General features: G+C 47.6%; 1 protein-coding gene across 11 annotated transcripts in view; it reads left to right on the top strand.

Annotated features, from left to right (window-relative positions):
- Positions 1-23,760, top strand: part of CACNA1B (calcium voltage-gated channel subunit alpha1 B) — a 291,532-nt gene that overhangs the window by 9,489 nt on the left and 258,283 nt on the right. For all 11 annotated transcript variants that reach the window (XM_058423110.1, XM_058423105.1, XM_058423109.1 and 8 more), the window contains exon 3: positions 596-735. In XM_058423110.1, coding sequence (XP_058279093.1) covers positions 596-735 — 140 coding nt within the window. The remainder of the gene's footprint in view (positions 1-595; positions 736-23,760) is intronic.

Here is a 23,760-nt window from a genome sequence, read left to right as displayed (position 1 = left end):
TGTTGCTCCTGCTGCTCATGAGAGGGGTTGGGGATTTCTCCCTGAACCAGATCCCCAGTGAAAGGAAAACAAATGAGGCTGCAGCTGTGAAAATTGATAAAATGGAGGAGAAGGAATGAAGAAAGAACTGATGGAATAAATGATAAATAAATAATTTCCTGTCAGTGCTGTCAGGCTTGCTGTGCTTGACTGTTGCTTCCCCAGACACCCTCTTGGTTCAGGTTCCTGCATGAATTGTGGAGCGTCTTCCATGCCAATAATTCCAGAACCTGTCACCGCTAATTTAAATATACCCTTAAAGCAAAATTTCTGCATCAAAATTCCCCCCAGAACACTCTGTAAAGGTGGAAAGTGTGGTGTGAAACCATCGGGATGAAGGCAAATAAAATTGCCAATTTGTAAAGAAAATTCATTTCAGAGAAGTAACAAAATTCCTCACTGAGATTAGTTCCACTAAACTTAAACCTTCTAATTTCAGCTCTCTTCAGAGAGTGGAACAGGTGTGAAGTTGGTGCCTGTAGCTGTTTAGAGGACTGGTTATCGGAGCAGGAACATGGATAACTCCTTGACTCCTTTAATTTCCCTTCTTTTCCAGGACGACACTGAGCCGTACTTTATTGGAATATTTTGTTTTGAAGCTGGTATCAAGATCATCGCTCTGGGTTTCGTTTTTCACAAAGGCTCCTACCTGCGGAACGGCTGGAACGTGATGGATTTTGTCGTGGTCCTCACAGGGTAAGTGACCTCCTCTCCCCCCGAGCTTAATGGGAACTCTCACCCTGATTTGTGGTGTTTGTTCACTCTGGGTTGGGCTGGGATTGACTGGAGTGGAACAGTACTAAAAACCTGCGTTTTCGGCTGTAGTAAATCCCAAGAATGGCTCTTGTGCTGAATGAGCCGCGTGCCAAGTGTTTGAACCAACTCAAAAGTGGTTTTGAGGATATTTCTTTGTAGATATTCCAGTGTGTATCTGATCCAGACACTTCCTGACATTTCTGTGACTTTGCAGGTTCTAATTGCCACTGGTACTTGAACCTGATTTAAATCAATTTATTTTCTGACGTTACAGGATGACTTTAGAAGTCAGCATGGAGTGTGCTACAAATTAAATGCATCCTGTTTTTAAGCTGTTTTAACCTCTGAAATTGGCCAAGCTTCTGCAGGAATGAATTTATTCCCCCATGAAATAATTTTTCTCAAAAGAATTTGAAGGTGTTTGAAAAGAATTCAAAATGTCTTATTAAGGAAGGAGGTGAAAAGGTTACGTGTGCATTTTGTACCCTGGTTTGAGATGCTATCATGGATCTCTCCCTTGAAAATGCTGACAATATTTTACATTATGCATTGCAGCAGTTTCTGTCTATTTATATAAATAGAGGGTGATGCTGGTGGATAATGAAAACATAAACATGAACACTTCTAGTCTACAAATTGGGCTTTAAAGCTTCAGAGGAAACGATCCAAAGGTCTGCGTGAGGTCCTGAGCTTGCAGCCTTCACCTTGGAAGGATTTCAGTTCATTTCTCCCCAGAAACTGCAGCCTGGCTCCTGCTATTGATATGCTTCCCATATCCATCCTTTCCCACACCTTCCCCGCCTGTGTGTGTGGTGAACGTGGATATTCCCTGCTCCTGGTGGTGGCGTGGAGTAGGGAGATGCTTGCATACATATACAAATGTATTCATTAGCGACATGATCACTGTAATTCCATTTGCATTCAGGGCACCCTGTGATAAAGCACTTGAGAGGCCAAAGGGAATTCTTGATGTATTAAGAGGAAGAGAATAAATATGCAGGGCTTGATTCTCCTGCTGCTGGGGCTGGGGATTTAATCAATAGAAACTTCAGTGGAGGCACAAGGAGAATCAGATTTCCATACTTAGAAGCAGGGGGCACCAGGATGAAAAGAGAATTAGCGCAGATGCTACAATTATTCTCACTGACGCTCTGTTCTGATTCCTAGTTAGCTCCACACCATTGTTTGTGTTTAGAAAAAATAAAATAAAATAAAAGCCCTGGTTCTGGAAAGGACTCGGGAATTGGTTGAATTTATCCTACAGCAAAGCATTCCAGTATATGCTGGAATTCAGCTGACTCCAGCAGTTCTCTTCTTCAAGTTCACGCTCTACAGAAAAGCTTTTCTGAATCCCAGCCATAATGTTTAGGCATGGTTTGAATTCCTTCGACTTTTTTTTCTCCATAAACACAAGACTCCAGAGTTTGTTGGTTTTATTTTACAACCCAGACATTCCAAGTTTTGTGGCAGTGGCTGGAAGGGCCGCAGGATCCCCCCGGAATGCGCGGCGCCTCCGGCGTCTCCCCGCTGCTCGGTTTCTTGTGGGAGCTCTTTGCGGCACTGTTTGATCCTGGAAAAATAATTGTGGAATACCAGCTTGATGAGACAGCTGGAACAAGGACCCCCGGTGCCATCTGCAACCCCGCGGGTGCCTTTGAAGTGCCATCCTGTTAACGTCACCGCTGCTGTTTCCAATGGTGACACCAACTGGGCCCTGCTGAAATCGTCTTGTACAAGGGCTTCCCACCAGGCAGCAGTGCAGGGGTGGCAAAGGCTGAACTCATCGGCATCAAGCCCAAGAGTCATCTCCACCGAGGAAATCCAGACCTCCAATCCTTGTAATTCCAGGGCTGGATTTAACAAGGTGCTCGTGCCCGATTTTTGGCGTTAGGGGGAAGGCGCTGAAAATAACAGAGTTACTCATGCTTGGTTTGATGCTTTCCTGAATCTTTCCAGCCAAGGTGGAGGGAGCACTGAAAGCTCTGCAGCTTCACACAGGGGGCTGAATAAGTGTTTTCTCTGTAGCCTGGTGTGTTTTGCTCTGCATTGCCCAGATCATGATTAAGTCCTTTGCTCACTCCTGTGTTGCCATGGGGCTGTGCTGGAAACCTGGAGTTCCTCTTCCTTGGGTTTCCTTCAGTGGCCAGAAACCTTCCCTGTGCTCACAGCCTGCACGAGCCCTGGTGAGGGGGAAACCTGTGCGGGGCTGTTTATTTGAGACAAAATCCTCCTCGTTTCTGCATCAAGACCTCAAAGTCAGCTTGATGAGCAAGAAATTTCCTGCTGACAAACCCTCCTGGGAGGGGCAGCAAGGTGGTGACACGAGTGGGACCTTCATTTCCATTTCTGTGGAGGGCAGACTCTGATCTGTGCATTTCAAAAAATGATCAAGCTGTAATTTATTAGGGAATAATAAAAAAGGACAGTGCTAAGCCAGTACTTAATGTGTTCTTATAAATATAGATAGGTAGGACATCAGTTTTTGAAATATCAATTTGCTACTCTATCAAAAGCTTCCCTTTGCCATATGTGCAAGATTTCTACTTGAAAATGTTGCTTCATGTTTCCCAGGCAGTGCTCAGCTCTCAAGCTCAGTTTTACATTGATCTTCAATATTACAGAGGGATTTTGATTCCTCCTCATTTATTTATTTTTTTTTTTAATTTCTGTGTAAGCAAGGAAGGATCATGAGAATGTTCCATGATACCCCACACAGAGTTGTGTACCTGCTAATCCTGCCGAGTTCACGTTTTTATTAAGATAAATGGTGAATGTCAGAAAACCTGATCTCATTTTCAGCTTTTAGCTAAGCCCCAGAAAAGCAAAGAGCAGCTCCGCTCTCATTCTCTGTTTCCATAGGAAAAAGGCCAGCCAGAGTCTGGGTGTGTTTTGGAGGAGGCTGTGGGGGAAGGCTCTGCATTGATTGAACTTAGCCTTATGTAAATATCCCAGTGATCATGCAGTAATCCTTCCCACCTGCTTTTCCCAAACCTTTTTTTTTTTCTTTTTTTGGCTACTCAATGCCTGCACCCTGGAATTATTGATAAATATATTTTTTATCTACCTGCAGTGAGGGAGATTTTGTTCGTCAAAAGCAGACAGCAGAACTTGTTAATCAGGAAGTACATCAGGCCTGTGTTCCATGCAGCCAGGATCAATATCCTATCGAGCTAAACTCGAGTCTAACAGATAGTGGCCCAAAATGGCTTTGGTTTGTTGTTCCAGAAAACACTCCCTCGGTTTCTTTTCCCAGCAATGCTCTGGCGCCTATTTCTCATTTGCTTCCAAGGAAACCTGTGGATCTGCTGTTAATAAAGGCCTGGGAAAAGAATAGGTGGCTCTCTTTGAAAGATTTTGTTTCCCCTGTGATTTTTTTTACTGATTTCTTGTGATCTCCACCAGTTGTAGATGAGTCTCCATGAAAGCTGCCCCTGCTGGGAAGGGCCTGTTGCTGTTGGGGAGGCAAACACACATTTTATAGCTCCTGCTCATTTTATTCCCACCTTTCTGTGGGATTGCATTGGCTCCAGTGATGACATCACGCATTAGCAGCTCTAAATCACACAAAATTGCAGTTTCTCAATTGGCCTGGGACTGGACGATCATAATGCACTTTTTCCAAGGTTGAAGCAAAGGGACTTTTTAACTCTGTTGTTGCTATGTGTTTTGGGTTGAAAATCCCAGAAATCCACAGTTGCTTTGGGAACAAATTTGTCCTGTTCCCAAATTCCTCAGCTGGAGCCATGAGCTCTGATTCAGGGTCTGGAGGGTTCAGACCTGCTCCTCTTGGAGTTCAAGGGAGGTTTTCTCCTGGGCTTGGGATGCAAAGCCTGAAGAATTGCTGAGTTTTCATGGAGCTGGTGCTGAGGGCTGTGTGCTGAGAGGAAGGATGGAGAACAAGGCACGGACAAAATGATACCGACCTTTGATTCCCAAAATTCAGATGTCTAGGGATTTTTGAGGGGAAAAAAAGGCTTTTAAACCATGATGTTCAACGGTTCTTGTCCTCAGTTGTGTTTTGGAGCTTGTTTATATTTTTGGTTTCATCATATAATGGATAATGGGCATTAGGGTTTAATTCCATACCCCAAGAAAGGAGCTGCTTGTCCGATTTCCATCACCAGCTACCTGAGATTCCCCTTGGTGCCTTCTAGTAAGTCTTGAAGAGGAATTCCTTCTTCTGTGTGCCTATGGTTTTATGAAACGCCAGCATTACCCCAGTCAGAGATTTATGCTGTCCAACCTCCCTTGACCTGAGGGTTTTTCTGTGCACCACAGGCCTTTGCTGCTGGTCCTTTCCCAGTCCTGCCAGCTCCTCGTGGAGCGACCACAACCACGTGGTGTTTGTCCAACACCAAGAGCGGCTAAAGGCTGGTATGAAATAACGGAGTGCTTGACACGATCGCGCTCTGTCCTTTATGAGCAGAATTAATTTCTTTTGGCTTCCAACCAGCCTGGATTAAACACTCTCAAAGAGTCCTGGTGGCTTCTTGAGCCAGTTGGATCAGCTGCCTGGATCTCTGGGTGGGACTGGCAGAGACAGCGTGTGCCAGGCCCGGAGCTGCCAAATGATGTGCACAAAGTCTCTGTGCGGGTACGGATGTCTCAGGCTGTCTGGAACAAATTACAAAAACCAGAATTATCTTGATTGTCTGAGAAATGCGCTCCCAGCTCCTGATGCTGCTAATAATTTGGAAGGCAACTCATTTAGTAACAGCACAAAGCCCTGCTCATCCTCGATGTGAGCGTTGCTGGTTACCAGGATCATCCTGCTATGTGGGCAGCGGGAGCTGCTATTCCTGGTGCCGTGTTTGAGGAGCAGCAGCCTTGGATGCGGTGATGACTGACAGAGTGGGAGGCGCAGGAACCGCCCAGCCCGGGCTGTGAGGCAGGTTTGGACCTCGGATCTGCCCCTTTGAGGTGGATGTGCCTCCCAGACAGGCGGAGAGAAGTGACCAGGGAAGTGTTTGAGAAGGAGATGCCTGGTTGAGGGCTGGGATTCTTAAAGCTGTCAAATAATCATAGAAGCTTTGGCTCCAGCATTTCTTTCTTCCCATGTGCATATTCCTGTCCATTCAGAAGGCCTTAAATGAGAATATCTGAGCTCTGGGGCTGGCTCTGGTGTACTTTGTTTACAGAGGTGACAAGATGAGGGGAAGTGGCTTCAGACTGAAGGAGAGTAGGTTTAGATGAGATATTAGGAAGAAATTCTTCACTGTGAGGGTGGGCAGAGCAGCTGTGGCTGCCCCTGGATCCCTGGCAGTGCCCAAGGCCAGGTTGGACACTGGGGTTTGGAGCAGCCTGGGACACTGGGAGGTGTCCCTGCCATGGCAGGGGTGGCAATGGATGGGCTTTACGGTTCCTCCCAACCCAAACCTTCCTGTGATCCTTTGATTCTATATTCCACCTGCAAATAACCACAGAACTAACTGTAAAAATGGAATTCAAATGAAATCAGCCCCCTTGGATGCCCTGCAGCACCGCTGTAGGCAGCTGCTCAATGCTTTGTTTATCTGCTCTGGGTCTGGAGATGTAGGGAATGAAGGGGTCGGAGCAGGGAAGCGCAGATTTCCCTCTGCTTTCCCAGTTTTGGCACTTGTGTGCTAGAAAGCAAAGCAGAGCAGCAACAGGAGCTGGGGAAAGGGATGCTTTGAGAAGGAGCAAGCTCAGTCCTGCTTGGCTGTCACAAGGAAAAGGAGCCGTTTGGTTGGGGTGGTGATGGACTCGGGGCGAGTGCTGTCAGCACCGTGCATGAGTCACGCAAGGAGCAAAGCCTTTATGGATTTTAATGCAGATGATCCTTGTTTTCAATTTCTTTTATGCTCCAGTGATGGATGGACACTTGCTGGCTCAGAAGAGCAAAGGGTCTCTCCTGAAATTCAATCAGAAAAATGTGGACAAGACACAGGGAATTTACCTGTAAGGTGTCACCTGGTGTTCTGGCTGGTGGGTGAGGGCAGCAAGGGAGGAAGACAAGCAGACAAATTTTCATTTTTGAAGCAGAGAGGGTTTGTAACTGGGAGGAAGAAGGGTGTGCGAGGTCTCAGGTTGAACAGAAAATGTTCTGTCCTCTGTCCCTTGGCAGTCTGGGCTCTTGGGGAGCTGCAGAAGCCATTCTCTTCAGAGAGACTGGACGGGAGGAAGGGTTTGAGGCCTCTAAACCCATCTGGCAAATGTCCCCTTTTTTGCCCAGTGGGGCAGCAGCTTCCTTGGGACTGGAATCTGTTTTCCTCTGGGCTTATTTCTCCAGGCAAAGGGGGACCCAGGCTGTGCTGAGCCTCTTGGAGTGTTAATTAGGGCTCGTGTCTTTTTTTGTTGCTTGTAGTGGCTTTTCTGCATCGATTTTGGTGGGGGTGGCTGGAGGCAGGTTGAGAGAAGCGGGTGGGTGAGTAACTGTGTGGCTGGCTGCTAAATCAGGAGACTTTCCTGGGCAGAGGAGGACTCCGGGCTGTGCTTAGAGGAAGGTTGCAGATGGTCCCAGCCCCTCAGAGGACCTGCAGGTGGGGACAACCCTTCCCTGGCAGAAATTATCCTTCTCTGGCTCTGCTCTGGTGGTGGCAAACCAAATGTTTCAGGTCAGAGAACTTCTCAAGGGCAAACAGATAATGAGATTGATGTGCTGCTCTCTCACTTCATTAAAGGGACTGTGAGGTATTGAATACCTGGGATGGGAGGTGATAATGATGGAACAGCACCAGGAGCCAGGAAGCTGAGGCACAAACAAACCCCTTTTTACTAAAGAGAGAGGAAACAAACATCCAGGTTTCCATCTTGTGCCCATTTCCATGTTTTGTGCCTGTTGGTGCTTCCTGCAAGCTCTGTGCTGGCAAAGAGGGGTTGCCAGACAATATTTATGGGTGTTTACCTCTCCCTGAAGCTGGGCACCTGTCAAGTAGGAGTGACCATCCCAAGTGAAAGCAGGGGTTGCTTCTCCTGGCAGCCAGGGCTTTATCAAAGGCAGGCAGGATCATTAGTCCAGAGTCCAGACTGTATTTTTAGCTTTTTATGGCTCTGAAAGGCAGGTGGGTGGCAGGGAAATATTGTCTCTTGTGAGGGAAGCAGCTGCACAGGCAATTGTGGAGCCTGCAGGTGGGAAGAGGACTCTGGGATCTGCTCCTAATGTGTGATCCTGCCCTGGCAACCGTGTCCTGGGAGCACCTAGAGCTGGAAAATATTGGTAGCTGCTCTTGGAACTGGCTGTGGATACTGAGAATTAAATCTCAAACCAGCAAATCAAACCATGGCTCCAAAGTGCTTTAATGTCTTATTTGTAATGCTTCCTAGTTTAAAAACAAATAAACAAAAAAATCCCCAGGCCCAAAATACCCAAGTCCTGTGTACGGTGTTGAGTGCTGTCCCATAATTAGATGAGGAGGAGGGTGCAGGTTACCTCAGGCTCCTGCTTCTCAAGTGATGCTTCTGCTGCTGTGTCCCAGTTCCCAAGGGAGCAGATTTGGATGGCAAAGTGCCTGCTCATCTGAGAGGAGAAGAAGGAAAAGGCTGAGGGTTTGGAAAATCAGCCTGGTTTTAACTGTGATCTAAGCCGGGGTGCCGACAGTGTCACATCTGCACACGTGTCCTTGGATACACATCTCACCCCAAAGGCTTTGGGTGCTCTCTGAAAACACCAAGAAAACTTGGATTTGGAAAAGTTGGATTTGGAAAACGGATTTTCTATTCTGTTCTTACCAAACCACCAGTGGGGTGTGTAGGATGTTCTGGCCAGGGCCAGGCTCCTGTATTGGAAGCTGGAGCCAGAGGAGGTGTGAATTCCAGGTCAAGCCAAGCCCAGGATCAGCACCTGGAGATACTTTTCCACACAGTTCCACAAGATTTTTTCCTCAGCTTCAGCTCTCTTGCATCTTCTCTGTGCTGAAGGGTCCGATGGGGTTGGGACAGAGGAAGGGATCGCACATGAATGAGGTCAGGCTGCAGGATGACTCCTCTGGATGAACTCCTGGCTGTGGGAAAGGCTCTTCTGTCCTGGGCGAGCCCAGCAGCTCAGGCTGAGACAGTCCTGCCTCTTGTGGCACACATCGAACCTGTGGGGTGATCTTAGAGGTTTTGGAAATTTCTCTGATCCTCACAAAGGAGCATGGCCACCTAAACAATACAGAGGAGAAACCTTTCCCCCCTGGCATGGTCAGCATCAGCTAAATGCATGTCCAACACAATTGTGTCTCCTCCCTTCTCCACCTTCCCGTATTTTGGTGGCCAGAAAAATCACCTGTCCTGGGTTTTGAATTAATAAATGAAACAAACTCATTTGCTCGGTGATCTCAGGGTGGAGGTTCAGGAAACAGGTCAGGCTTTTCTGGTGGATATTTTTACTCTGTCAGTGCTGGAGATGTCTTGGTTTCCGAGCTGGCTGCAGGGCTGGGTGTGTTTGTGTAGGTGGTTCTCGTGATCAGCTGCAGAATTTTAAAAGCCTCCCTTTGGAGCAAGAAGTTCAGGTCGCTCCTGAGTTAAACCCAATTTTAGACAATAATGGGTTTAGCTGTTGGCTCAGTTCAAGTCAGTTCATGTTGGGCTGGGTGAGATTTAAGCAAGGAAAGGATCAGGAGTAGAGATTGGAGCAGTGCTGGGCTTCCCTGGGAATAGAAATTGTTCTTGGGGCTCTCCAAAGAGGGGAGGGCTGCTCTCAGCAGGAACCTGTGGGTTGTTCCTCAGGGAAGTTTCTGCAGAGGGGTTAAAGCTGACTCCCCCTCCTTTGCCTCGTTACACAAATTCCCTGTAGGGCTCTGCGCAACTGGAAGGTCCCAGAGCGAGGCTTTAGGAGCACGTTGATGGTCCATGGGATGATGTCCAAGTACAGAAGTGAAGGACAAAAATGAGTTGCTTGGAGAAGACTGAGACTTTTTCAGCTACAAAATATTCCTGTGCTGAAGAACTCCAATAATCAGAAATATTTGGTTGGATGTAGCTTGCTTCTGGTACAAAAAGGACTTAAAAGAACTTAAATTGGGGCTTTCAGCTTATTTTCCAATTAAAAAGAACTAAAAAAAGGAAGACAGTTCAATCTTCCAGCCTTTTGGCTCAGTTTCCCCCTCTCAAACACCCTGAACCAGCATCCTTGAATAAAGTTTGGGCATGGGAGCTTAGGATGAAGGCTGTGAAAATGATTAAAGGGTTGAAGAAATGTCCATTTAAGGAGAAATGAAAAGGCTGAGAGAGTTAAAATTAAGAGTAGAGTCTCATAAGGGTGAGATAGATAAAGAAAAGCAGAGAGGAAATCATGTTTCCCTATCTATTTTGGTAGGACTCAAAAAGCGTCAGTGGTGAAAATGAAGTTTTAGACCTTCTTCACTAATGGAAATGTAATTAACTCATGGAAATCATCACAAGCATTTGCTCTGGCTGAAATGGGCTGGTTTGGGTCTTGAGACCAAAGCAGCCTTGAGATCATCCTCAGATCCACCAGAAGGGAAATGGGTTTTTTTTGAAGGGGGATGATTAGGCCTTTCCCTGGTGCTCCCTGGAATAAGTTAGGTGGAAATGTGAACAGGCTGTTTCATAATTGTCCTCCTCTTTATCTTGTAATTTCTTCTGAATCCTGTGGGAGCCACGGCTTGGGAGCAGGATCCAGCCTGTTACAGCCTGACCTGGGAATACGACTTTGTCGCTTTAGACACGAAACAATATCAGTAGGAGTGGTGCTCTTTCATCACTTCATGTCTGATTTAAAGATCAAACATCTCCCCGCTACAGCTCAGAGAGGAACTTCAACGCTCCAGTGCTGAGCGTGCCCTCCAACCCCACAGCTTCGGGAAAAGAACCAGGGTTGAAAATTATCACTCGTTTAAAATGAATCCCAGGTGGCTTCTGGTGATGTGGATGTCACTGTGACAAAGGAGGGCTGGTTTTGTAGAGGATGGAGGTCTGGCACCCTCAGACCTGGTGCTGCAGGGGTGTCACCGCTCCCTTTCCATGGTGGAACATCCCCTTGACCTTGCTTCGGGAGGATCTCAGCCGTAGCTTCCCAACTTCGCCGGATTTGGAACACGGGAGAAGATTCCGGCAGGTGAAATTATCTAGTCAGAGGGTGGCCCTGTCCTCAATGAGGCTTCAGTCAGACCTGAGAGCTCGTCCAGCTGCCACAAGTCAGGCATGAAAGCTCTCCTGCTGGGGAGGAGCATTAACAAACCGCCCTCCCAGTGCCAAAGACAAATCTCCGCTGCTTTTCTGGCCTCCAGCGCTGGGAAAAGGGTGGCAGCCAAAGGCTGTGTGAGGTTGCAGGGAGTTATTTCCACATTGGGAAGTGATCTGCACTCTTGGCTGCTGGTAGGTGGGTAACACCTTTCCTGAGGGTCATTAGAAACAGGCCTGGAGGAAAGATGAGGTGAAGTCTTGGCTTGATAAAGACATGGACTGCTGAATCCTGGCTGCTCTGGCTGCAGGATGAAGGCTGAAGTCCAGAAAACTCCTTACATTTCTTTTTAATCTCATTATTTTCAGAAGTTCATATCCATGTGCTCCAAGTAAGTGACGCTGTATCTGTTCAAAACCACTTAGCTGATAACATAAATAACCTCATCACAGATCTCTGCAGATTATCTCTGCTCTGAGAAGTGTGCTGAAATGAAAAATTTTACCTTTCTTGTCTTCTGGTGCCAAACCTCAGCCTTATTTACCCACTTCCTGGGCAGAAACATTCCAAATTCCTGTGGCCAAAGTTCTGTGGCCAAACATACCTCCTGGACTGGCTGGATAATCCTGAGCTTCTTCAAATTTCTTGTTCTGCAATAATCAATAAAGTACTAAAATTGGACAGGTACAATAAAAGAGGGTTTGGAAATGCCTGACTTGGTTACCAGTTGTACAGACAGGACCACCCCAAGCCTAATTTTAAAAAACTTAATTTTTTTCACTCTCTGGTTACAACTTTAAAGCCAGTTGTAACAGATACAAAATGATGGTGATCCCTGCCTTTCACAGAGGGTGAAAAGGACAAAGGAAGCCCGGCATGTTCCAATTTCTTGTTTTAATTTGAAGCATGAAAGGATAGGGGACTATGGGAGCAGTCAATGCTGTGTCTGAGGCAGATCCAGGATAATGCAGTTCTGGTTCTCTTCGGGAGCAGATTGGACAATGGATGGGACTTTGGGTGTTCCATTTTTCTCTTCTGCGCATGACTTTGGCTAATAAGGGATTTTAGGCTGTTTCTTTTCCCTTTGTTTCCACATTTCCAGCTCTTTAAAAATGAAGGCAGCGCTGCTACCTGACTTTGTAACGTACTCGTGAGGGAGGCTGGCTGTCAGCACTGAAGAGTAGTGAGTTAAAAACCTCTCCAAAGAAGTAAAAATAAGCCTTTAAAAATGTTAAAATGAAGTGTGGGGAACTTGAATCAGAAGTAAAGGAGATGGTAACAGCATCATCTTCTAGAAATCAGCTAGAAGTCTTCTAGCTGCTCACTCACAGTGAGTGGGAGACTCTTGCACAGAGCTCAGCGTTCGTGTTCCACGGGGAATGTGTCAAATCCACGGCGTGGCACACGCAGAACTGCGGCTGTGGGTGTCTGTCAGAGCTGAACCCGAGGCAGGATTGGACCTTCGGGGGAGGTGACACGCTCTGAGTCAAAATGGCCACGAGTGTTGCCGCTGACTTGTGGCGTCAAAATGAGGGGCTCCACCTCAGATGGAGAGAGGGGAACGTCCTCCACGGCAAAGTCAGTGCTCAGGATCATGTCCTGGCTTTGAAACGCTGGAATCACAGGTTGATTTTCAAAAGCTGTGGCTCATGAATGGAAGGGAGAAGTTGGGAGTGGTTTCCTGGTGCCTCTTGCCACAGAAGTATGAGGCTGTAAAGGTTTGCTGCAGCTGAAGGCTCCCAGGAGAGCGGCAGCGCTGAAGCCACAGCTGTGACCTCGGGCCAGGTTCAGCTCTTTGGGTTTCAAAGGCCACATCTGAGCAATCATCTGAGGCCTGCTTGGCATGAGGGTGCCCAGGGGACAAAAGCAAACAAAATTTGTATTTATTTCTCCTTTTTGAAACCTGGAAGCCCTCCAGCTCATCAAACAGCACTTCTGCTTCTGATCCCTCTAGGGCTGCCCTCTGATCTGGCTTGTGTGGGAAGGGTGAGAAACCCTTTCCTTGTAACTACAAACCTCTGGTGTTCCTGTGTGAGGGCTGGAAAATGCAGAATTAGTGTCCCTTTTCCTCAAATCAACCGTCTCGTCCATTAGCAGGAGTGGAATAGCCCCCCTGCATCTTTGGAAACCTTTGTTCCACAGGAGGAAGGTTTGGGTGAGGCTTAATTTCCATCTAATAGCCTGTTAAAATCTTCACATGGTTTCTTGGAGAACGCCATTAAGAATCAATTACATTAATGGGGCTCAGTTGGAGCTGTGCTGAAATATGGATGGGATCAAGGAAAGTGACTTTGCAAAACAGGGTCCTTGGTGCCGCAGCCATTTGTTCCTCTTGATATTCCCAGGTTTCTGTGTGGACCACACCTGGTGTTGTCAGCTCTGCAGAAGCTGAGCTTGTTCAGGGGGTCAGTGCCATGAGCTGTGGTGTAAAGCCGCTGACAGGGGGGTTAGGAGGGAGTAATTCCCTTGCCCTGGCAGAGTGGTGCTGGACTGCTCTGCTAAAACCACCCTGGCAGCACTGGCAGCACCAGGAGATCCTCCAGGCCTTGTTCACCCAACTGCAGAGCCTGATCTGACACCTCAGAGGTGTCTGGGACTCCGCTGCTGACACTGCAGAGTGTCCATGGGTTTATCATGTGACAAAGGGCCTGGAGATGTGAGAGGATGGAGAGAAAGAACTTTCTGTCCATGGCTGCTGGGTTGTTAAACTGATTATAATGTGTGTTGTGAAAGAGGACATGGAAAGAAGACAGTGACAGAGGCTGGATGTCCTTGCAGGAGAGGGGCATGGAAAGGGGAATCTTGTGGTGGGACTGCTCAGGACCTTGTATAAAGGTAGGACCGAGAGGTCACTGTCCACCCAGAGGTCACTGTCCAGCCAGAGGTCACTGTCCACTGCCCCTTTCACGAGGTGGGATCTAATGGGTGCCCCAGTGCCCAGGGCTGTGCTGCAGGGACAGAGCCATTGCCTCCCCACACAGCTCGTGTTTGGCAGTGGTGGGACCATTGCTTTGGTCCTGCGGCTGGTGAAGGAAGCATGATTGGAGCTGGGATTGCAGTGAATATGCTGGGAAAGCTCTGCCTGAATCCTTGTGGTGTTGGGATGAGGGATTGAGGTGGGGTTGGGAAGGAGTATGGAGTGGCCACAGTGACTCAGGGTGAAGAAAGCTCAAGAGAGGGACAGTGCCAAGGCCTTGGTGTGTGTCTGTTCTGTACTTTCCATCATACTTTGAGCCTCTTGGATTGTTTTCTTTGCTGGAATGTTTGTAGAAGTGGCCTGTGGAATCCAGCTGCCTCATGCCAGCGTTTCCAAACGCTGTGTGGGCATCTCAGCTGTGGGTGAGTGGTCTGATGGACTGGGCTGTGAGGCAGAGCCCTGTGGTGTTTGTTTACCAGGCAGTGCATGGGTGTCTGTGAGGTGCAGGGAAAGCCACAAGCATTGGGTGCTGCCTCTTGTCCATGAGAAATTTGTGATTTACAAGAGCTCATCACCCCTAGACTCACAAGGTCGTACCTAGGTTTGTTTCCCTCTTTACAAACATGGGGCTTGAGCAAAACCAAACCAAAGAAAACCTTTAAAATACTTAAAGCAGAAGTGGGGTGAGCATCCCCCTGGCTGCTGTGCCTTGCTGAAGGACTCAAGCGCAGCTGAAGAGAACCCCCCGCTGCCGGAGCCCGGGCGCTGACGCAGGCGGCAGGCACAGAACTGCTGAGCTGGTGCCTTCATCCCGGGCAAAGGCTCCACTCGCTGTGTGATCACCCTGAACATCCCGGGGCTGGCATCTCCGCTGGCACCTGAGCTCCCGGGGCCGCCTGCCCTGCCTTGGCACCGCCGCCCCGCGCCTCGTGCTGCTGCGGAGCGCCCGGGTCTTGGCGCACGCCCGGCGCTGCGGACCCCGCCAAGGTGACTCCATGGAAATGACTCTTGGGACGCTCGGTTTGCCTTTGGAACTGGAGGCTGGAGAGCTGTGCCTTTCCCAGAGCTCCTCCGTTAGGGAACCGGTGCTGGATGCAGAGCCTCTCCCCCCAGGCTTTCATTAATTCCAGCAGAACCAAACCCACCCCTTGCCACTTCCCACCCCATCCGGCCTGAGCTGTGCGCATGTGGAGGATCTGTAAATCCCTGAGCTCGGGCTTGGAATAACCTTGGAGCAGAGTGATGGGAAGGGTGTTGTTGGAGACCAGCCCCAGCCAGACTTAACAGTGCCTCGTTCTTGGAAACGAGCTGTGTTTCAGGCAAATATCCGTGAGCCGGGGATTTTTTTAGCCCGTCTCTTGCTGTTCATTTTCTCCCTGGCACTGGGACCGCAATTCCAGGAACCCTGGCTATACTTGAAAGTGCCTCTCAGACAGGGATAAAAGTAATTAAACCTCTCAGCTTTCTCTCTCTTTTTTATTTATTTATTATTTTTTTGGGGACTTATTGTAGTTTTTCAAAGGTGGATTTAAGATGGGGACAAAATGTTTGGGCTGAGATCTGCCAGTCTGTTCCAGCACGGAGCAGGTGAATGGGAGGATGAAGAGGCTCCTCCATGAAAGGGCTCCAGAGCTGCTCCTGGAGCAAGCAGTGATGGTTGGCTGCTGCCAGGTGCAGCCTTTCTTACCCTCACTTCCCCTCTCCTCCCCACGTAATTAACTGGTTAAATTTAGCTGTCTGAGAGGTATGGAAATGCATGTGGTGCAACCGCTTTGGTTGTGCAAATAACCGTGATTTCAGCTTCCGTGAAAAATCAAGGGAATTGTTTCATGCCATGCAGAAGCACTGAAAGAACTGAGTTTCATATGAAAAGCAGATTAAGAAGGCAAGAAAATTGGGGAAAATGAGGAGTAATGTTTTTGTCTAATCTGGATTATGATGATTTCAGGCTTTTAATGTTCTCAATTTTAATTTTTCAACTTCAATTTTATTTGGGAAATTAAACTGTGACATCCTTTCAAGTAGAAAAGACCAGACTGTAAAGGTTTCCATTCAACTATGTTGGCACACAAAATGTTCTCCATGCTTCCTTTCTTCGAGGAAAGGTTTTGGCAAACTTGGCTTGAGTTACTGAAGTGTTGTGGTTGACCTAAATCCAGGGGGAATGTGTGGGGGGGAATTCAATAAAAACTATCCAACAGAAGTTTCTCTCCTGCTGCTCTGTGCTGCTGGGCACCTCTGGGCAGATGAAGCCAGCTGAGAGTCAGAGCATTCTTAAAAATGCGTTTTTTGGATGAAATGTTTTCTCTGTTAATAGCTCTTCCTGATTGCTCTGTGCTTGGCCATGTGGAGGGATGGCGAAGCCTGCAGAAACCAAATTTGAACTTACCTAGGTTAATTCTAGGGTTGCATCCCAAAGTTGTGGTCACTGGAGATTTTTTGATTTATCATAGAATTATTTAGATGGGAAAGCACCTCTGAGGTCATCGAATCCAACCTGTGACTGACCTTCTCCTGCTTGCCCCCAGCCCAGAGCACTGAGTGCCACGTCCAGGTGTTCCTTGGGCACCTCCAGGGATGGGGACCCGACCACCACCCTGGCGAGCCCCATCCAAAGTTTAATCATCCTTTCTGTGAAGAAATTCCTGCTGCTGTCCACCCTGAGCCTCCCCTGGCCCAGGCTGAGGCTCTTCCCTCTCCTCCTGTCCCTGTTCCCTGGGAGCACAGCCCGACCCCCCCGGCTGTCCCCTCCTGTCAGGAGTTGTGCAGAGACACAAGGTTCCTCCTGAGCCTCCTTTTCTCCAGGCTCGGCCTCTTCCCAGCTCCCTCAGCCTCTCCTGGTGCTCCAGCCCCTTCCCCAGCTCTGTTCCCTGCCCTGGACATGCTCCAGCCCCCAAGGCCCTTCTTGCAGTGTGGGGCCCAAAACCAGACACAGCACCCGAGTGCTGAGTCCAGGGGGAATTTTACGGGTCTCCATCTGCTGGGGAGCTGGGCTGCTGTGAGCCAGCCTGCCCTGCCCGTCCCTGCTGGGATGGTTGTGCTCATCTGTGGAGGGGGAGAGGCTGGTGATGGAGCACAGGGCGCAGGTGAGCTCAGCTCAGTGCCCGCTGGGATGGGCCTGGTCCATCCTGTGCTCCCGGGGTGCACGTGGTCTCCTCATCTGTCAAACATTAACTTTCCCTTCCACGCACACCTGTCCCCGAGCCTTCAGCACCTGTGCATGCAGCACACACCTGGTGAGCCTGTCCCAGCCCTGCTCTCAGGGCTCAGCTCCCGCGGGGTGCAGCACGTGGGGAGGAAGGCCCCAGGTCTGCCTCATCCTGAGCGTGAGTGGGAGGAGATGACCTTCCTGGGTGCACAGAAATCCTCAGTGGGGATAATCCTGGAGCAGGGACACCCCACCAAGCACCTCCTCCACCCCCAGGGTGTTTTGTCGAGGTGCAAATCAGGCTTGGTGCCCCAAACCCACTTTCTGCTCAGCAGTTTGTTGGCGGTGGGGCAGTGTTGGCATTAACCAACGTTGCCTGGCTCTCTTTGATCACCCCCACACTTCTCCACTGGGCTCCAGTTTTGTCTGAGGTGGCAGGAGGGATTGCTGTAATCTCATTTCCCATCTTTATTGTTCAGTGCACAGCACTAAGTCTTATTTACAGACTTATTCAAACCGTGGGCTGAACATGGGAATCGTCATTTCCTTCCAGGCCTCTTTTTTATGGACTTCATTGCCACAGTCTGCGAGTTCACACCAACATTAACTCAATTTCACAACACCCCTGTGAGACAGACTTTGATGTTTCCTATTTCACGGTGCAAAGGGAGGTATAGGAATATCAGAGACAAAAGTAACCATTAATTTTCCCTTAAAGCTTTCAAACCCTGTTTTTGGGAACAGCAATAGGCTCGTTTCTCCTGCATGGGCTCATTCCCATGACAAGTTTTAAGGCACCAATCCAAACGAGAAGATTTCCAGGGCCTCTCATGAACTCACACCAGAGTTTTCTTATGGTTTTCCTTGATTTAGGGCTCAGACAGCACTTAGAAAACTCCACCTAAAAGTAGAAAACTATAAACAATAAAAGGAGGTGGGAGTTTGCAGCTTTAAGCCCGTTGGTAACTTCATGTATTTCTTGTCTCATGATGCGGACAGGAAAAAAAATCCTGCAGGTGATGGTGGCAAAGGACATACTCATGGACATTTTAGCTTAAAGCTGGCAGTTTATGCAGCTCATACTGATTGTTCATCTGAAACCTTCCACCACCCATCCCATCACTGAGCCCTCTTTGCCATCTGTTAGTCCAAAGTGGTTTTTGAAGTTTCTGCTGGCGGAGCCGTGCTGTGGAGGAGCAAACTTCGTGGCATTATTTCTTCCCTTGGTATATCTGTGCTTTAGGAGGGAAATGTCCAAGAATAATTTGGGATGAATCAGGTTTCTATATGTGGCTTTTTTTTTGAATATTTAACATCTTAGATCTTATGAAGCAAAAGGGGCAAGGAAGAAACGCTGTTTATTTTTAGGGCTGGGGAGTGGATGAAGCTGCTGGCCTAGATCCTGTACTCCTTCCAGGAGGAGCAAGGCAGAAAACAACCATAAACTGAGCGAATCTTTGTGTGACGGGCAGGATTCCTCGTGTTTGTTTGAGCCGACAAAAACCAGTTGGTTTTCATATTGAGTTGAGTTGTGGAGGGAAAATTTTAAAAGGAATTACGAGAACTTTGAATTAAACCTCTTCTCTCTCTGGTTTTAGTTCAGTTGTCCAAACTGAGAATTGTCTGAATACTTGAAAAGGATGAAAGTCAATAAAGTCAGGGAAGATGATCTCCCTGTCTCCACCTCTTCCCCCATTCAACACTGGGGTTATAACTTGCTCAGGAGCTATTTCAGTGTTTTGCTTTCCCCAGCTGCCACAATGTGGAAATCTTGGGAGTTTTGAGGGCTCTTCTTCTTTCTCTGCTCTTCCCTGTGCCATTCCTGATGCTTTGCACTGGTTCCAGTGAAAATTCACCTTCACTACTGACCTGCTCTCAGAAATTCAGCTGGGCTTCAAGAGCCCCCAGATAAACCCCTAGTTACCTTTCCCTTGGGGAAAAGTCTGTGTTTGCAGTGCATTTCTTACTGGGAGATATTGCTGTTACTTTAAACTTAAAAATAAGTGCAAGATATACTGAAAAAATAGAAATCAGTGGGGTGAGGAACTGTTCTTCAGCCACGACTGAGAATGGAAAATTTCTACCCAAAAAGAAGAATATTTCTGGAAATGACAACTCAATGGAAACATAGCTGTCTAATGCATTCACTGTTAAGTGAGCATTATTTATATTGCAGGAGAGAAACACAATGTGGCAGAAGTTATTCGGTTGAAAAAAAAATAGAAAATCCATGAGCAGACATTCATCGTTTGCAAGTGGGGAGCCTGGGATACAGATGAGCTAAAGGATGAAGGCTCCAGACTCTTGTTCTCATAATTTGCATTTTGTTGGTATATATAAAATGAAATGAGGTTTATATTTGTTTCAAGCAGAAGTGCTTAGCAGGCATAGGAAAAGCTGTCTACAATGTTAAGCGTATATTCCAAGTTTTCTTGGAACGAGATCGTTAGGAGGAAATAGCTACTCTTTTTCTATTCTTGCTGAGGTAGGATCATGTTCTCTACATTGTTAAATAGCAAGTCTAATGCCACTTTGGAGACTCTTTTTTGGAGAGGCAGCACATTCTCAGCCATGTGATCCTGCAATCTGCAGTTGTTTTGGGGTAATACTTGGATACTTCTTGCTTCAAAGGGGAGGTGCAAATCCCACCTGATTTGGGCTGATTTGTGGGACTGACTGGGGAATTAAATTCTGGGACAAATCTACACAGGGGTTTTATTCTTCCTTCTCTTTATCCATCCCTTCTAGGGCTGTTGTAACAGTTTGGGCTCTGCAGTCGTGTGGTGCTGCTGTTCCTGTAGGCTCTGGGTGTGTTCCTGGGACCTACAGCTCCAAGGATCTTGGTGTGTCAAATTCTGAGTGGAGAGTGTGATGGGAAGGTGAGGGAGCTCCCAGTGCTCCTCCTCTTCCCCATCTCAGTAACGTTCTGGCATGCAAGGGAACTTTTCCAACACATCCATCCACCTGTCCTGGGTGGGATGACAGCCTGGCTGAGCCCCTGCACAGCTGCTTTTTCAGGGGTCACCACCTTTGGAAAGAGCTTTTCCTTTTGCCAGTGGGAAGGGCAGGGGTTTGGGGTTCACATTTTAGCAGTTTGCTGTGGGTGGAAGATCCTTAACCCTCTTATTGCTGATTTCAGTGGGTTCTGGATCAGATCCCCAAACCCTTTGGCCATGTTGTAGGACAGATTTCCCAGCTCAGATCTCCTGTATGCCATGGAACTATTCCCTCAGCAATAAAGAGAGCCAGACTGACAGCTAAAATATTTTCTCTCTTTGTAATGACTTTATAACATTCAAAATTTATGGATCTCTTTATGCCCATAAAACATAGCAAGTCTATCCTCTGTCCCATTCCAGCATCACTTGCCTAAATTTGAATCCATCACTTTGAAATGATTTCATTGCAAATGGGGTGCAAGATGAATAATGGAATATCTTGAACCCTACTAGCTTCAAATTAATGTCCTTTACTGCTGAGTAATTACTGTCCCATAAAGGAATTCTTTGTACCTCTGGATGAGGATTTCTAGTCCCTCATGCCCCAAAGTCCTTCAAACAGTCCCTTTCAAGCTGGTCTGAACCAAAAATATACAAAGACTATGGGTCCTGATAAGTTTTTAGCCCTTTAATTGGTTTTGTGGGAGTGTTGGAGGCTGGGAGTGTGGCTGGAGCACATCTCTGGATGACTTTGTCCTGGGCACCAGAGTGATTTGCAAGAGCCCTGTTGCTTTTTGAGGCTCAGCCTGGCTCGTGTGACACCAGCTCATTCTCGACCCTCCTGGAGCAAAAACCGGATTGTCATGGTCATCCTTTTTTTGCAAATATGTTCTGCCTTGTCCTTATGGCTGTGAGTGGGTGTTTCAGGAACATCTCAGGACAGGAATTTTGCTGCTGAAAGGAGAGGAAGAACTCCAGCCCTGGGCTAAGGCAGCTCTTGTCCTTTGCCTGCCAGGTGCGCTTCCGTTTCTCAGTGCCCTGGGCAAAAGGATGGAAAATCTGACCCCACTTGTTTCATGTGAGAAACAACTGGTGGCAATGAGCATCAGGAATTTTCAATTTGTTCTCTCCCAGAAAGCCTTTTCTCCCACTTCACCAGTGCTTTGTGCTTGATCTTGCTGAATTCTAAAATCGCTCTTGGCTATAGATGAGGGACAGACTCTGGTGTCTAAAAGAAGCCTCACCAACATGAATATCTGCCCAGTTTCTAGAATTCTCTGTCTGTCTTACACTCTAACAATCAGACTTTTCCCTGTTTCTCCTTTTGTGGTTCTCATCATTAGATTTTTCAATTTGTTAATTTTCACGGTGCTATTCAACCTATTCAATACAAATCTGAGCTCCATGATGGAGCTTTTTACACTGTCTTATAATTTGATAGAGAAAGATCATGAGCAGAAAGTCACATAGACAAGTTCCTTTTATGCCACCCAGGGCATCTAAGGATGCAGAGAGACAGACAAGGTACGTGGAGTGACCTGAACCTGTTTGTGGGCTAATGAATCTATTCCATAATTACCTCATGATGTAATGACTACTTGGTGCCAGAATCCTCAAGAAAAATCCACCCCAGTCTGAAGGACCATCAGTCTGTGTCATTAAACAGGCCCTGGCCCAATCAACCAGAGCTATTTAAAATTTAAATATAATCTCTTGGGTGTCTGTCTCCTCATGACTCTCTGGAGGCTGCAAATCTGCCTTTAGTTTTTCTAACAGAAGATTTCAGAAGAGGTTTAACTCCTTTCTCTCATACTTAGGATCACAAGCGAGGTGGCCTTGACGATCTAAATAAATAGATGTGCTGCTGTTGGGTTATTTCATCTTCATAAGGGCCATTTAACCCCTTCTGCTTTTTCTGTTGGAGAAAGGGAGCTCTTCAAAGGAAAGGGTCAAGGAACTGGATGCAGACAATTGATGCCACCCTCAGAGTTGTCCTTGCCAGGCCCCCAGCTTGAAATATCTCAGATGACACTGAAAGATTCCCCGCAGGGCTCTGAGAACCAGGATGGATGAGGATCCTTGGATTAAATGATGATTAAGTGCCTGATGAAATGGGATGAATGAGGTGCTGCCAGGCAAGAACTCCTCCATTATCACAGCTGACCACGGGCCAAATTTCCTCCGTTTCCCCATCTGCAAAAATGGAAATTTATTGCGTCATGAGTTAGGGGCGAAGTTGTGTCTTAGAAACCTTCTTGCTCTGGAGAGCAGAGAACTCCTTTCTGTTCACAGCTCCCGCCCAAGTCATCATGGGATCATGGAACAGCCTGGGTTGGAAGAAGCCCTAAAACCACCTTGTTCCACCCCTGCCATGGCAGGGACACCTCCCACTGTCCCAGGCTGCTCCAAGCCCTGTCCAGCCTGGCCTTGGGCACTGCCAGGGATCCAGAAACAGCCACACCTGCTCTGGGAACCCTGTGCCAGTGTTTTATCCCCCTCATAATAAAAAACTTCTCCCCTGTATCCCATCTAACCCTGCTCTCTGTCAGTATGAAGCCATTCCCCCTTTTCCTGTCACTCCACACTTTTGGAAACAGTTCCTCTCCATCCCGTGGACTCCTTCAGGCCCTGCCAGGCCACACTGAGGTCACCCCAAAGCTTCTCCTCTCCAGGCTGAGCAATCCCAGCTCTCCCAGCCTTTCCTCCCGGCAGAACTGCTCCCTCTGATCAATGAGGAGACCCATAACGCTGCCCTGCTGCTGATATTTCGTAGAAGCTTCCAGGAAATGGGCGAAGACAGGAAGCAGTTTTTTCCCTGGACTGAAATCCTCTGTGTGAGCCATGTAGTGAATCCAAATGCTCCCCAAAGATCCCCTGAGTGAGTCTTCATGATGGGGATGGACACGTCTCCAGCTTCCCTGCATCATCCATCAAGGAGCTTGAAGTAACTGAGAAAGAGATGGTTATTGAATATCTCATGAAAGATGAGACACAAACATAACTATTACCCATCTTTGAGGAGAGGAAATGAAGGAGGGAGCAGTAGAAGAGTAATAAAGCAAAGAACAAAACCGTGGTAGCCTTGGTGCTTGGTTTAGGCAGCTGCCTGCTTTTGTAGGGCCAGGAAGGGGAGTAGGTGCAGAGCATGGTAAATTCTTCCTCCTCTAGAACTCACTGTGAAATTCACTGCAGATCTTCCCAGTGCAGACAGAAAAGTGAGGCCCTGACCCAGCAGGGTCATGGAGCGCACTTGGCATTTCCAGCAGAACTGGAATTTTGTAGTCCTGCCGTCCTGGCAGCGACACATCTTAGGATCTGCCTCCCTAAGGCTTCCTTGCACCTTCCATTGCTTGTTTTCTTCCTGCTGGATCCTCAGAGCCCCACAGGACACTGGGAAACAGCTCCCTGCCATCCACCCTGGTGTTTACATCCCTGGGCAATGTGAGGGGACTGTTCCAGCTGATAAAACAGCTTGGCATCATTTCCCACACATGCCCAGGATCAGGATTGTTAAATCCAGGGTATTTTACCTGCACAGTTTGGTTTTGCATAAAATCAATTACTCTCTGAGTGAATGTAGGGAAAAATGGCCCATTGCAGGCTGGATGAAGAATCCCTGACTCTTAGAAAAGCTCAGCACTGTCACCAGGAAATATGGAAATATTTCCTTCTTGTTAAGGAACTATGGAAATCCGAGAGGTGAAGTCAAGAAGTGGAAGCGTGATTTCTGATGGAAAACGGCTTTATTTCTTCCCTGTCTTTGTTCAAGTGTTATCTCAACACTTGTGGGTCTCAAACCCTGCAGGAAACATCTCTGATACTTCCTAAAGGAGCTTGCTGATCCCTTTCTCTCTTGTAAAGAGGAAAAACAAAG

The sequence above is a fragment of the Hirundo rustica genome, chromosome 20 (assembly GCF_015227805.2).
Source record: "Hirundo rustica isolate bHirRus1 chromosome 20, bHirRus1.pri.v3, whole genome shotgun sequence".
Taxonomy (NCBI): Eukaryota; Metazoa; Chordata; class Aves; order Passeriformes; family Hirundinidae; genus Hirundo; species Hirundo rustica.
Note: the sequence above shows the minus strand (reverse complement) of the source record. Positions and strands in the feature narration are given on the sequence as shown.